Raw genomic sequence first — 15236 nt, 5'->3', positions numbered from 1 at the left:
GCTTCTGACTGGCTAGTAGTCCTTACCTAGGTACTGTCAGGGCACGCCCTCATACTCTGCTTCTGACTGGCTAGTAGTCCTTACTTAGCTACTGAGTGTACGACTCCCAACAAAGATGGGACAGCAGTGAGATGTCTCACTCTGTAGCTAAAACAGAGAGCTCAACACACAGGGTGAAAAGAGGAGCTGCAGCAATGTGCAGTACAACAAAAACATGGTGTTTTCTGAAAATTAAACCATGTAAACCTATTCTGATATAACCTCTAAATACAATTATGAACCTGAAAATGAGCATAATATGAGCACTTTAAGACAATCTGTCTGTTTGTCTAACTCTTCATGTTGTTTTTGGTCCAAATAAAGCATTTCTGAGTCTGTTCCAGAGGTTTTCTGCTGTTCTGACAACACGACGACACCTCTCTCGTCCGCCTCTTCACACGTCTGGTTGTCTTGTTATTCTTTATCTCGCTCCACCCATCTGTTTTCTGCCCTTTAATCCCCATCCCACTTGCCTCCCCTTCCTATACAGGAGTGTGTCACGTTGAAGTGCTGCCTTTGCATCATCATCTGTGGGATAGGAGCGTGAGCAACAATGCCTTCCGCACTCAAGTGCCCTGAGGAAGACGCTCATCAGCCAGAGAGCTCCGGGGAAAGCTCCACGCCGTCTTAAAAGATATAGCCGACATGTTCTGTGACATCTGGAACGGATTTATTTTCTCCGTCCAGCGTCATTTGACCTTTCCTGCATGAATAATGCTACTTATTAGCACTTCAAAAGGATCAGTTCAAAAAAAGTCACATATATCTTAGCAGAAAGTTGAAAAAAATCTTGCGTTTGCACAGCCATTTTCCCGTTGCCATGGGAACGTTATGAAGTGACATAATTACGCGACGTGAACATCATCGAAAAGCAGGGTGTTGGCATACTGTCTATGGGTGTTGGAGGTTGAATTTGACATGTTGTACTTTGAGTCTCTTAAGTTGGTATCCAATAAGAAAGCTATCTTAATATCTGATGTGTAAGTGCTCCTGCTGTCTATATTATTAACGATTTTTAAAAGTCTGTCTCCTTTGTATCTTTTATTTCCCTCTGTTTAGACTATTACTTTTATTTTTACTTTAATATTATATTATTTGTATATATTTTTGTATCTTATTTGTTTACTAATTGCAATGAATGAATATCTGTAAACTATTTTTGGAAATTAAGTTTAAAAAAAGCAGGGTGTTGGGGTAATCACTTTTTCATCAAACCGCAGTTTTTGCAAGTTCCCGCAATTTCATATAATTGCATAAATATCATATATAGCATATTCCATCGCATTTTTTAAGAAAACGTGCCGCATAATCAAGGATTTTTGCCCGCAACAATCACAAAAAAACTCTGGAAGGACTGACTAGGGCTGCACCATATATCGTTTTATTATCGTCGTCATTGCAATATTAACTGGCGCCATGAACACATCGCCTTATTTAGAGATTATTTATCAGCAGAAAACTGCACTTTATAATGTATCTGTCATTATTTTCTTAGTGCTGCCTTTTATGTTCAATTCAGTGTTCAATTTGGTCAATAAAATGTTGTTGAAATTATTTCCTTTCATTTGTTTTAAATCCATCAAGCAGTTTGTTGAGTTTTAGCAGAATACTGAAAGCAGCTAGCCTGACGTGGTCCTACTCAGATTCTAGTCAGAATAGGAGTCTGATGCTGCTCCATTGGGCTGGGATTATGGGGCGTGTTCCTACCGAACCAGGAAAGAAAATGCCTCTGCACTCAATTGGATAGACCAACAACCAATCAGAGCATAGATAGACCTACAACCAATCAGAGCAGGGCAACAGATAGACCTACAACCAATCAGGGCAACAGATAGACCTACAACCAATCAGGGCAACAGATAGACCTACAACCAATCAGAGCAACGGATAGACCAACAACCAATCAGGGTAACAGATAGACCTACAACAAATCAGAGCAACAGATAGACCTACAACCAATCAGGGCAGCAGATAGACCTACAACCAATCAGGGCAACAGATAGACCTACAACCAATCAGGGCAACAGATAGACCTACAACCAATCAGAGCAACGGATAGACCAACAACCAATCAGGGTAACAGATAGACCTACAACAAATCAGAGCAACAGATAGACCTACAACCAATCAGGGCAGCAGATAGACCTACAACCAATCAGGGCAACAGATAGACCAACAACCAATCAGGGTAACAGATAGACCTACAACAAATCAGAGCAACAGATAGACCTACAACCAATCAGGGCAGCAGATAGACCTACAACCAATCAGGGCAACAGATAGACCAACAACCAATCAGGGTAACAGATAGACCTACAACAAATCAGAGCAACAGATAGACCTACAACCAATCAGAGCAACAGATAGACCTACAACCAATCAGATCAACAGATAGACCTACAACCAATCAGAGCAACGGATAGACCTACAACCAATCAGAGCAACAGATAGACCTACAACCAATCAGAGTAACAGATAGACCTACAACCAATCAGAGCAACAGATAGACCTACAACCAATCAGAGCAACAGATAGACCTACAACCAATCAGAGCAACGGATAGACCTACAACCAATCAGAGCAACGGATTGACCTACAACTAATCAGAGCAACAGATAGACCTACAACCAATCAGGGCAACAGATAGACCTACAACCAATCAGAGCAACGGATTGACCTACAACCAATCAGAGCAACAGATAGACCTACAACCAATCAGAGCAACAGATAGACCTACAACCAATCAGGGCAACGGATAGACCTACAACCAATCAGAGCAACAGATAGACGTACAACCTTTGGTGACGTGGTTGATTATGTTACTGCTGATCATCTGTTGATCATCGTATAAAGCCCGCCCCCTGACAATCTGATTGGTCCGAACAGCTCTGGTTGGAGCATAGTCGCTCCACAACGGACCAAGTCCAGACCTGAACTTCAAGACCTCAAATGTTGTGGGCGGGGCTAAGTTCGGCTGGCGTCCAGGGTAGAAAGCAGCAGAACTGAGAACACTTTAGTATCTGTGTATTTATCGCAAGTAATATCATTATCACGATATTCAACAGCGCTATCGCATGTTGTCCTCATATCGTGCAGCCCTAGAACCATGGCTCTAGGGCAGGGGGTGTCAAACTCATTTTCCCAGAGGGCCACACTGGAAAAATAGAATCACACCGAGGGCCAGACATGGAGAGATTATTTGTTTGTGTTCAGACTTTTTTTTGTGGCTTTCTCAGACATTTCTCACCTTTTTGTAAATTTGTTGTCTTTTCCGACATTTTTGTCGCATTTTTGTTGACCTGAAGCCCTTCAAAAGTCGTAGAATTTAGCAAATCAAGCAAAACAATGATTTTTTTTTTTAACAACAACCTGTTTCTCAGCCTGAATATGAAAACTCTCTCTCTCTGCTTCTTCGGAGGGAATTTCTGAGTCTCAAAGTCGGTAAATCTGCCAAATTCTGCATTGAATGACACGTAATTGCATTTTAAAAAACACTTTCCCGTGTTTTCGGTTTGGCGCACAACTAGGAGGGCCAGAATGTATTGTGAACCCAAATTGATAAACGGGCCGGATCTAAATCTGCAACCGGCCGGATTTGGCCCGCGGGCCTTGAGTTTTACACATGTCCTCTAGAGCAGAGATCTTCAACAGGGGGTCCGGGACCCCTAGGGGGGGTCCTCAGAGTTACTTCAGGGGGGCCCCCAAGTCATAGTTTAACCATTATGAGTCAGAAATAATTTTTAGCATAAATTAAACACATTATTAGCATAAATTGGCATATTTGTGATTTGTTTTTAAATTTACACAACATTGTGGTAGCCACTAAGGTAGCCATCCACAGATACCGTTAAGCTTCAAGGATTCACTGTGCCACATGTATGTTTAACATTAAAACATGATGCATAAAGATATGAATATGTTAATTATTATCATTTTAATAGCTTAGTATTGTAAGCAACATAAAAAAGGTATGTATAGAGGCTTTAGGTTATTGTAGGCCCAGTTTAATATGCAACCCAATTTCAACTCAATTTGGTGGGGGTCCCTGCTCCGTCTCTCTTTTAGCTAAGGGGTCCTTGGCCTAAAAAACGTTGAAGACCCTTGCTCTAGAGGGATCTTTCCATGCAGATGACGGCTGCTACACTCGATTATTTTCAATGTCGATTCATCCGTTGATTATTTTCCCGATTAACTGATGAGTTGTCTGGTCTATAAAATATCAGAAAATGGTGAAAAATGTGGATCAGAGTTTCCCAACAAAGTCCAAGATGACGTCCTCAGATGTCTCGGTTCGTCCACAACTCAAAAGCTATTCAGTTTCCTGTCCCAGAGGAGAGAAGACACTAGAACAATATTCACATTTAACACACTGACATCAGAGAAGTTTACCCGTTTTTCCATAAAGATGACTCAAACAGATGACTCGATAATCAAAAGAGTTGGCGATTAATTTAATGGTCGACAACTAATCGGTTCATCTTTGCAGCTCTGGTTGGATCGGGAGGTTTGTTCTTGGCACTACCATGCCATTTGCACACTTCAAGTGCTGTTCTTTTTCTTGACGAACTGTCTTTGCACTATCATGCCATTTGCACACTTCTCATGTTTGCTATGACCGAAACTGTCTTTGCACTATCATGTCAATTGACTTGTCACTTAACTTTAAATGTCTAATTTTTATTTTTTTGTTTATTTTAGTTTTATTAAACTACATGTTTTTTTGTCTTCACCGTGGGATGGAGGGAAACGTAATTTCGATTGCTTTGTATGTTTGGGATTATGCTAAACCCAGAAGTTTCCAGGTGGTTTTTATCCACACACACACACACACACACACACACACACACACACACAGACAGACAGACAGACAGACAGACAGACAGACAGACAGACAGACAGACAGACAGACAGACAGACAGACAGACAGACACACACACACACAGACTTCTACACAACAGCCAGATGTACAATGTCTGGCTGCTGATTGTCTGCTTGGATAAACCAACTCTGGGAGCATTTTTTTGTGTTTTGAAAGTGTTTTCGAATCAATGTAGCACATGGAGAGGAAATATCCATTTACACACGGGTCATATATTCTGATTTAGAACACCTGATCACCTCTCCATCTTTTCTCATCAATAAAGCCTTCTGATCCTACCTCCTCAGTGACATCATCTTTGATTTGTCACTTCCTGTGCACTGAGATTGCTTCACGCCAAACCCAAAAGCAGATACATTAGGACGTGTGTGTGTGTGTGTGTGTGTGTGTGTGTGTGTGTGTGTGTGTGTGTGTGTGTGTGTGTGTGAGTGTGAGTGTGTGTGTGTGTGTGTGTTGTGTGTGTGTGTGTGTGTGTGTCTCTCGCTCTGTGTGATTGTCTCTGTGTGTGTGTATATGTGTGTGGTTGACATTTACACCCAATGTGTGTGTGTGTGTGTGTGTGTGTGTGTGTGTGTGTGTGTGTGTGTGTGTGTGTGTGTGTGTGTGTGTGCGTGTGTGTGTGTGTGTGTGTGTGAGATTTACAACCAATGTGTGTGTGTGTGAGATTTACACCCAATGTGTGTGTGTGTGTGTGTGTGTGTGTGTGTGTGTGTGTGTGTGTGGTTTTATTTTTTATTTTTCACATTGTTTTATGTCAGTTAGCCTAATAGCTGGTTTGATTTGCATTGAGAGATGATTTTATGGAAATTACCCCATATGTCAAGTAAAGGTATAGGATGATGAAGGGTATGTGATGATGGGGGTATGGTGAAAGGGTATGTGATGATGTGGGGGGTATGGTGAAGGGTATGTGATGATGGGGGGGTATGGTGAAGGGTATGTGATGATGTGGGGGTATGGTGAAGGGTATGTGATGATGTGGGGGTATGGTGAAGGGTATGCGATGATGTGGGGGGTATGGTGAAGGGTATGTGATGATGGGGGTATGGTGAAGGGTATGTGATGATGTGGGGGTATGGTGAAGGGTATGTGATGATGTGGGGGGGCTATTTTAATTCCAAAGGCCAAGGGAACTTTATCAGGATGCATAGTATCCTGGATCCATGAAATAACTGGCCTTTCAAAATAAAAGTCTTCCTGCCTCTATGGGAATTTAACATAGGGGTGGACTGACTTTTGTTGCCAGTGGTTTAGACATTAATGGCTGTGTGTTGAGTTACTTTGAGGGGACAGCACATTTACACTGTTATACAAGCTGTACACTTAATACTTTACATTGTAGCAAAGTGTAATTTCTTCAGTGTTGTCCCATTAAAAGATATAATGAAATATTTACTAAAATGTGAGGGGTGTACTGACTTTTGTGAGATGCTGTATGTATGTTTCAGCTCTACAACCGTTACGATAGCCAGACAACTCACTTTTAACCAAACTCTGCTCCGCTCTGATCCTAACTCTGCATTCATTAAACTTGCAGATCAGGACTCAGTTTGGAGTGGATGAAGTGGCCGCACACTTATTCCTTAGACATGCATATGGATGGCAGACAGCAGCTGAGTATGTTCACGTTGATCCCAGCTAGATGAAGCACAAGTCCAATAAAAGCTGCTTTGAAGCCAGATGTTTTAAAACAGCCACGCTGGGAGAGAATCCAGAGCCGACTTCTCCTCTGGGCTTAGGCTTTGGTAGTAGAGATGCACCCATTACAGCTTTCTAGGCCGATTCCGATTTTTCTTTGAGTTTGACCAGCCGATTCCGATTGAATTTTTTCTAACCACTTTACAGCACACACAAATATTTATTTTCCATCTTTTCTTTAATAGAACATGTGTTGAACAGATAATGGATCACTATAAAATAGAAACTATATAAATGACTCCTGGTGTGGGACATTCACACACATCTAAAGAGCAACGTTAGAACCATTTCCTTCTTTTCACATCTAATATCACACTAAAGAGAAATGTGATTCTGGTTCTTGGTGTGGTCCCTCCACGCCCTACTGTCTCCTTGCAGGTGTTGCATATTGTAAACTTGTTATCTTCTGCTCACACGCTGAAGGATGTCCAAACAGCTGACATGTTGAAAAATGAAAAGTTGAGAGAAAGGAAAGAGAGACCATGCTGTGGCGTCCGTGTGTGCGTGCGTCCTTGAGAACTGTAACTCTATAACTTCTGTTGTCAGTTAATTGTAGCGTTGACCACACCATGAAATCGCAATATGTCACCTGCAGCTCGCCGGTCATGGCCGAGCACGTGAAAACCGGCCACTTCCGGTCACCGGCCGGTCTATCGGTGCATCTCTATTTGGTAACCTACTTAAATAAAAAATATACAATTATACCATTAATATACCACTACTACTGCTTCTTCTACTTCAAGTGGTGCGAGACCTTAGGAAGAACAAGCATTCACATGACAACTAATTCCAGGAATGAAAATTATGTCTTATGAAGATAGATTGAGAATATTAAGTTTACCTACTCTCATATTTAGGAGATCCAGAGGTGATAGGATTCAGGTGTATAAGCTTGTAGAGGGAATATATGATGTAACAGCTGAGCCTGTCTTTCAGTTTTTGGAGGAATAGGTACGAGACACGAGGGAATTCTTTAAAACTTGACCCTAGAACATGCCTGTCTGAAAAGAGAAAGACGTTTTTCACGCTTTGTGCGGTAAAATCATGGAGCGAGCTCCCAGAAGAAGTTGTGCGTTCCCCTTCTGTTCATTATTTTAAGAAGAGGTCGGATGCATTTGGCCTGTCAGAAGGTGTTATGACTAATTATAAAGCTTGTCAGTAATTTATGTCACTTATTTATGAATTGTTAGAAAATGTGTTAACACTTTACTTGAAGGTATCGACATAATCGTGACATGACACTGTCAAGAACATGTCCTAAATGTTATGAACAAGTCATGAGAAATTGACATTGTTTGGGTTGTTTTGATTATGACAACTTGGCATTAACCAAAGTGACATTACCAGAAGTTGTCTTGGTCATGACAAGTTGACATTAAATTAGATTGTGATGTCTTTGTAATGACAACTTGACATTAAACAGGATGACATTACCAGAACATGTATTTGTAATGACTACTTGACATAATGTCATCCTGTTTAATGTCAAGTTGTCTTAATAAGGACATCCCAAACAAATGTCAAGTTGTCATGACCAAGACCACTTCTGGTAATGTCACTTTGATTAATGTCAACTTGTCATAATCAAAACAACCCAGACAATGTCAACTTGTCATGACTAAAAGTAAAAGTATTGTGTTATGTAGTTATTAAAGAAAGCAGAATAATTTTGAATATCATATTATTGGAGTTCAACTTTTTACTTGGTATTAAGACGGTGCATTACAGGCTTACAAGCTGTACACTTCTGGATATGAAGGAAGTATCTGAAATAAACCCCAAAAGGTACGTTAATGTCACAGCTGTTATAACTACTATTATCTGATATAACAGTGGGTTATTAATCACGTATTAACAAATACTGAAATAAATTGTGTGATGTAGTGGAAAGTTAGCAAGCTAGCAAAATCCAGATAAACTAGCAGCTTCACATCACAGGGTCCAACGGTTAACATTCAGGACTCACTGCAGACTCAAACTACTCAGGAATAGATTCATCTGCTGCAAAAATAACTAAATAGAAAGAGTACAAACTTACATCGTCTCTGACTTCTGAATGGGCGACCGTAATGAAAAGAAACACGACGCGATCTCGGGGATTTCTTACGTAAACGTAACGTAATTAGCGTACCTAGCCGTGACTACACACACTGTAACCTCCACAGTCTCCGTAGCGTGAGGCATTCACAACAGTAACGAGTAAAGATGCAGCACATCAAAAAAATCCATCAGAGTAAAAGTATTAAACTCATCGAAAATATGTACTCAAGTAAAAGTGGAAGTAGGAGAAAAAAATAATACTCCAGTAGAGTACAGATACAGCCTTGTCGTACTTAAGTAGAGTAGTGAAGTAGTTCTACTTCGTTACTGTACAGCTCTGTGTGACTGGTTTTACTACACAGCCATGATCTACAAGAGCACATTCCCTGCCGTCTGGTCACTTTAAACTGTATTTTAGTCGCTAAATTGTGTGCGAGGTAGGGCTGCTCAATTATGGGAAAAAAAAATCGTAATCACGATTATTTTGGTCAATATTGGAATCACGATTATTTAACACAATTACTCATTGACTTTTGGAAAGATGTTGCATTTTTTTGGGGTTATTTTAAAAACGGTGAAACAGTTAAACAAATCAACAGTGAAAACACCATGAACTGTCAAACTATACCCGTAATACTTTTTCTTCTTCTTCTTTTCATTCAGAACACCAGAGTTTAAAATGAGAGTTTACTTGCAAAATGCAATGTGCAAAATAATTGTTTTTCTCAATCACATTTTTATTGTAATCGTTAGAAGCCAAAATCTATGTCGCGATTCAAATTCGATTAATTACACAGCCCTAGTGCCAGGTTAAAACTGGCAGGCTAGTAAATGCTCCGTTTTTGGTTCACTTCCTGTATTTTGGGTCAGATCGCTTTCTCACCTGAAGTGAACTGAGCTCTAGTTCATTTGGAAGTGACCCCCGTTATCAAGCGGACCAGAGTTTGGTTGTTCAAGCCGCACCAAGAGTTCACATGAGTTTTCACACCGCCCAAAAACCAACCGGACTATCAGACCAAAACGCTCCAGGGTTGGTTTTAAAGGGACCAAAACGACGCAGGTGTGAAAGCAACCAGAAGAAGTCGACTAAGACCAAAACGAAGACTGGGAGCCGACAGCCCTAAATGTTTTGGGAAACAGATCCTGACGGAGCTGTTGCATAACCGAGGAGCTTTGGTGACATTCAGGAGGAAACTATTCATTCCTCACATCTCTATCTATCTATCTATCTATCTATCTATCTATCTATCTATCTATCTATCTATCTATCTATCTATCGTTACAGCCCAACAAGCCTTCATCAATGAACTGAAAACTGCTGCAACAACGTGAGTCCACTTGACTCGTTCTGCAACAATCGGCTGATTGAGTTTCACCTCTCTCTCTCTCTCTCTCTCTCTCTCTCTCTCTCTGCACGGCAGCGCTTGTTGCTGCGACGACCTCGACTCTCGACTAATAAATCACACAACAACGTGCGGTCTACGTAGAAACTTTGACAACCTGCGTTGGCCTCATTCTCAGCTTCTTGACTTCACTGAAAAGTGCACAACGTATGTCCCTGGTGACCTCAGTGGTCTCACCATTGCACATTGCACTCACACGCTCAAAACGCTCCGACTTACCCGAGCTGCATAAAACAGCCACGCTGTCACATTTTATTTTTGAGATTCTAAATGGCACGTCACCGACACTTGCTGCACTTCTCCCGACACACAACAGGACACCGGTACGCCCCACTAGGTCGGTCTCCCAGGCTCTCATTCCAGTCCCCTCACCCCCCAAACTAAAACAACTGTGGTCCGAAATCCTTTTCTCGTACATGCACAAAAAATCTGGAATGACATTCCCCATCACACCAGAACACTACCATCCATCGCATATTTGCACTCGCTGATTGTTCATGTAGTGTCCAAGTCATGTTTGCACTGTCTGTATCGTTGTCTTTAGTTAGTCTGTATGTGTCTAGCCCATGCTAGTGTCCTGTAGATGTGTCTCTGTCCTCATGTTGCCGTACCTGTGTCCTCTGTTCTATGTTTCTGCAGAACAGGAACCTGCTGGAAACCAGTTTGTAAACGGAGTCAGGCCAGTTTAAAACTGTAACTTCATGTTACTTTTAATCCTTTCCCTGTATAACAAATGAAATGAAGGAGAAACAGGAACCGCATGTTTGAACTGCAGTACACCTGCCGGGTATAGTGCAAATACAATGCACGTACATCCCAGACTTTAAGGATTTTAAATGTCTTGAGTTTTGCTACATATGGATGAAGAAAAAGACAGGAAACAGCTCAGGAGCTGCAGATCCTGACCGAGCCATCGTGCAAAACCAAGAAGGAGCTATATGGTGACAGACAGGAGGCAACTCTTCACTCCCCACATCAACATCAGGCCACTACGGGAGAGGGTTAGGGCCACATGGGGTTAAAGTCTCTGAAACTGCAGAATTAATCTCATATTGGAGAATGAATTCAGATTTCAATACTTCAAATTGGAGATTGTGAGACTTAAATGAGAGATTTTGAGACTTTTATCCGAGAATGAGTTCAGATTTTAACACTTTAAATCAGACAGAATGAATTGAGATTCCTGTCTCTAACCTTTCATACAAGCATTACATCTCATTTATCTCAATCTACACATAACAGTTTGTAGGCCTACACACTCCCCCCCCCCCCCATCACGTGGCCCTGATCCTCTCCCGTAGCCTAGGTTACAACCTATAAACAAAAAACCGCTGACACAAAGTAGGCCTACGTCCACCCTTAAACACCCAGCTGCTGCTTTCACGTGAACGAGCCATCATCAATCAGCGCGCACAAGTTGTAAGAAATACAATGAAATAAAACCCGCTGAGTCATGTTTTACTCACACGAACGCGTGGTAGAGCAGCGCCCATCCTCTCGGCCTCTCCAGCGCGTCGTACAGCAGGTTCTGGATCCTCCTCCGGCGGATGTTATTCCTCTTGGCCGGCCGGCTGTAGTTCAAGGGGGTCTTGGCCAGCAGTCCGATGCCGATGCCCTGGGAGCCGCGCTTGAAGCCGTCCCGGCCGGACGCCGCCGCCGTGGCCAGCAGCAGCGCGCCATCCCTGTCCGCGGGGGCGCCTTGGTCCAACAAGTCCCCCCCACCGCCACCGCCGCCGGAGCCCTTCTTCTGCTCCTCCGAGCCGCTAGCGACGGTCCTGGACCGGAGCCCCATGGTCAGTGCTGGATGCCCGGGGTGGGCAGCATGCCATGATCCGGGCGCTGGATCCGGAGACACCCCCCAGCACACACACACACACACACACACACACACACACACACTGCACTTACTTCTGGCACAGTCTGACTGGAAAACAGAGAGGGAAAGAAAGAAATAAGGGATGGAGGGAGGGAGGGGGGAGAGAGAGAGAGAGAGATAGAGAGAGAGAGACAAATTGTTACATCCTTTATTTTGGGAAACCATCGGCATCTGGTAGCCTACGTGTTTGGCTGCACAGAGCAGAAATCCGAGAACATTAAGAAAATCGCAAAGAAAGCCCCCCCCACAAAACGCCCATGTTACAAAAACACTCCAACCCGACAGGAACATCACAGTGATCACACCACAAACTCGGATCAACTCACTACAGAGCTCCTGTTTTTATCGGAATATTGGAGAAATTATACGCGTAAAACGCCTGAATCCATGTTGAATCCGGTCAATTATCAGAATCCAAAAAAGGAGCATCAAGCGACAATTACCCAATTACCAAACACCTATTTACACACACACACACACACACACACACACACACACAGTAGACAAAGAGCTGGCATCACGCTGCATCCCCTCACACCAACACGCCGCAGACTAAGAGACACCTAGCCTGTACGTGTGGAGGGAAACGCCGCTGAAGACCAGGCAGGCGCACCGAGCCCTACCAGCAGCTGGTCCCGGGCATGGCGCGTGTCTCCGGGGCTTCCAGCCTCCATCCACCATCCACCTGCACAGGAAGCGGCGCTGGGCTCGGCTCAGAGGCGGAGGAGGATATAGGGAGGAGGAAGAGGAGGAGGAGGGTGGAGACGGAGGATGGAGAGCAGAGATGCTGCGTGAAGGAGGTCGATACTGAAACTGAAACAGAGGAGGAGAAGCAGAGAGGGAGATAGAGAGAGAGAGAGAGAGAGAGAGAGAGAGAGAGAAGAGAGAGAGAGGGGAGGGAAAGAGAGGGAGAAAGACAGAGAGAGAGACATACAGAGAGAGAGAGAGAGATAGCGACAGAGAGAGACCGAGAGAGAAAGAGAGAGAGAGAGAGAGAGAGAGAGAGAGAGAGAGAGAAAGAGAGAGATATTTTTGGCAATATAACCAATGTCTTGTCATGCCAATAAAGCTCTTTAAATTGAAAATAGAGAGAGAGACAGAGAGACAGAGATCGAGATCATCTTTTTTGTAGTATTTTTTTCATTGTATTTTATTTTGTATCATCTTGTAATTATTGAATTGTCGTTATTCGTTATTATTCTTGACGTTTTGGCGACATTTTTTTCCTGACATGCATGCTTATAAAACATTTGAGTTAGACACAGAGAGGGAGAGAGGGAGAGAGAGAGAGAGAGGGGGGAGAGAGGGGGGAGAGAGAGACAGACAATCAGGCCTACATGAGCAGCAACAGACGCCACGTGCCCGCGCACACAGACACCGCACACCTGAATGTATACGGGAGGAGAACAGGCATGTAAACACAGACAGATGGAGGCTGACGCGCCCACGACAACTTCATTATGCACAGTCATGCACACGTGTACGCGCGTGCTGCGTGGCACAAAGGCCTGCAACATATAAAAACACTATAAAGCTGCAAAGATGAACGTTTAATCGCCAACTATTTTGATAATCGATTCGAGTCATTTTTTTTATGTAATGAGTCTAATTTCTGTGATGTCAGCTTGTTAAATATGAATATTGTTCTAGTGTCTTCTCTCCTCTGGGACAGGAAACTGAATATATTTGAGTCGTGGACATAACGAGACATTTGAGGACGTCATCTTGGGCTTTTTTGGGAAACACTGATCCACATTTTTCACCATTTTCTGATATTTTAGAGACCAGACAATACATCCATTCATCCAGAAAATAACCCACACATTAATCCACTATGAAAATGAAAATCAAAAGGTAGTTGCTGCCCTGGTTCTGGCGTTTTTTTAACTCTCCTGTTGACCTCGGGTCAAATTTGACCCATTTACAAAAAACTGTAAACCTTTTTTTTTTTACATAGAAAAAAGTGACAAAAAAACATCGTCAAATGTGACAAAACCTCTTTTAAAAAAGTGACAAAAAATAGTGGAAAAGAAAATCGGAAAAAGCGACAAAAAAATTGATAAAAACATATTTTAAAAAGTGACAAAAACATTGGAAAAAAATAGACAAAAACATGTTTTTGTCGATATAATGTTTGGGTCTGTGACTCTACACAGTTTTTTGCACGTTTGTAGGCTACCTTCAGTGTGTTTACACTGTTTAATATATGTATCTTTCATGTTCTTCTATGTATTTCATGTCATTTGAGCCTGCACTGTCAAAGACACATTTCTGTCACTTGTGACAGACAATAAAGTTTCATATTTTATATCTAATAACGTTACAGGAGAGGCTCAAACTGAAGCTAACAACCAGGCTAGCTTTAAAATAAGTGAACAAAAATGCTAAACTCAATTTATAATGTATACTTTATTAATCCCACAAGGGGAAATAATGTTTTTCACTCTGTTGTTATTACACACAGGCCTGAATTACACACACACCTGCTCAGTACCTCTACATGCACTAATGGAGAGATGTCAGAGGGAGGGAGCTGCCCATGGAAAGGCGCCCCGAGCAGTTTGGGGTTCAGTGCCTTGCTCAAGAGCACCTTGGCAGGAGCCCAGGAGGTGAACTGGCACCTCTCCAGCTACCAGTCCACCACCATTACATACCAGACCCTCCATCTCCATACTGACTGAGCTACTGCCACCCCGGGAAACGTTCAACTACTCAATAACAGTGAACAGGCAGACATATTCCTTAAGCGGCTTCTTTTATATTTAAAATGTGATAAAAATCAATTTCAACAGAGCAAAAAAAAACGAATAAATCAGACTGCATGTGAGTTTCATCTGCGTTCAGTTAGATGTAAAGAGGGCAGAAAGCTGAACAGCACGTGCATGCTTCTGTCCAACCAGGTTCGCGTGAACAAAAGTTTAAATATTTAGTTGAAATAAAGCGCAAAACTCGTAGAAATAATTCTCCAAAGTAAATACAACTTCTCCACAACACGTGGCTGCATTTAGAAATCATAACAAATGGGACTTTTGCCATTTTTTTTGTTGCATTTTAGCATTTTAAATTCAAACGTTTTCCCCAAAACCTGGCCCACTCTGCACGCTGACTCACCCGGCAACAGGGCTCCTCCTTCTTCTTCTTCTTCTGTGTATTTTAACGGCGGTTTGCATCAATTGCGTCGCGCTACCGCCACCTACTGGTGTCACATTTCACCTACAGTTGCCATAGCCTGGAAGCAAAATCACGAATCCCACTATGGCCACGCAAAGACCCGCCCTACGAAGCAGCACCATTGGTTGGG

The 15236-nt window shown here is 42.5% G+C and overlaps 1 protein-coding gene across 1 annotated transcript in view; it reads right to left on the bottom strand.

Annotated features, from left to right (window-relative positions):
• The window catches only part of kcnq3 (potassium voltage-gated channel, KQT-like subfamily, member 3), a 169339-nt gene extending 157397 nt beyond the window's left edge, over positions 1-11942 (bottom strand). The window contains exon 1 of the mRNA XM_039814535.1: positions 11526-11942. Coding sequence (XP_039670469.1) covers positions 11526-11851 — 326 coding nt within the window. The 5' untranslated portion in view covers positions 11852-11942. The remainder of the gene's footprint in view (positions 1-11525) is intronic.
• Positions 11943-15236: the final 3294 nt, after the last annotated feature.

The sequence above is a fragment of the Perca fluviatilis genome, chromosome 11 (genome assembly GCF_010015445.1).
Source record: "Perca fluviatilis chromosome 11, GENO_Pfluv_1.0, whole genome shotgun sequence".
NCBI classification, from domain to species: domain Eukaryota; kingdom Metazoa; phylum Chordata; class Actinopteri; order Perciformes; family Percidae; genus Perca; species Perca fluviatilis.
The sequence above is the reverse complement of the archived record's forward strand: the minus strand, read 5'-3'. Positions and strand labels throughout refer to the sequence as shown.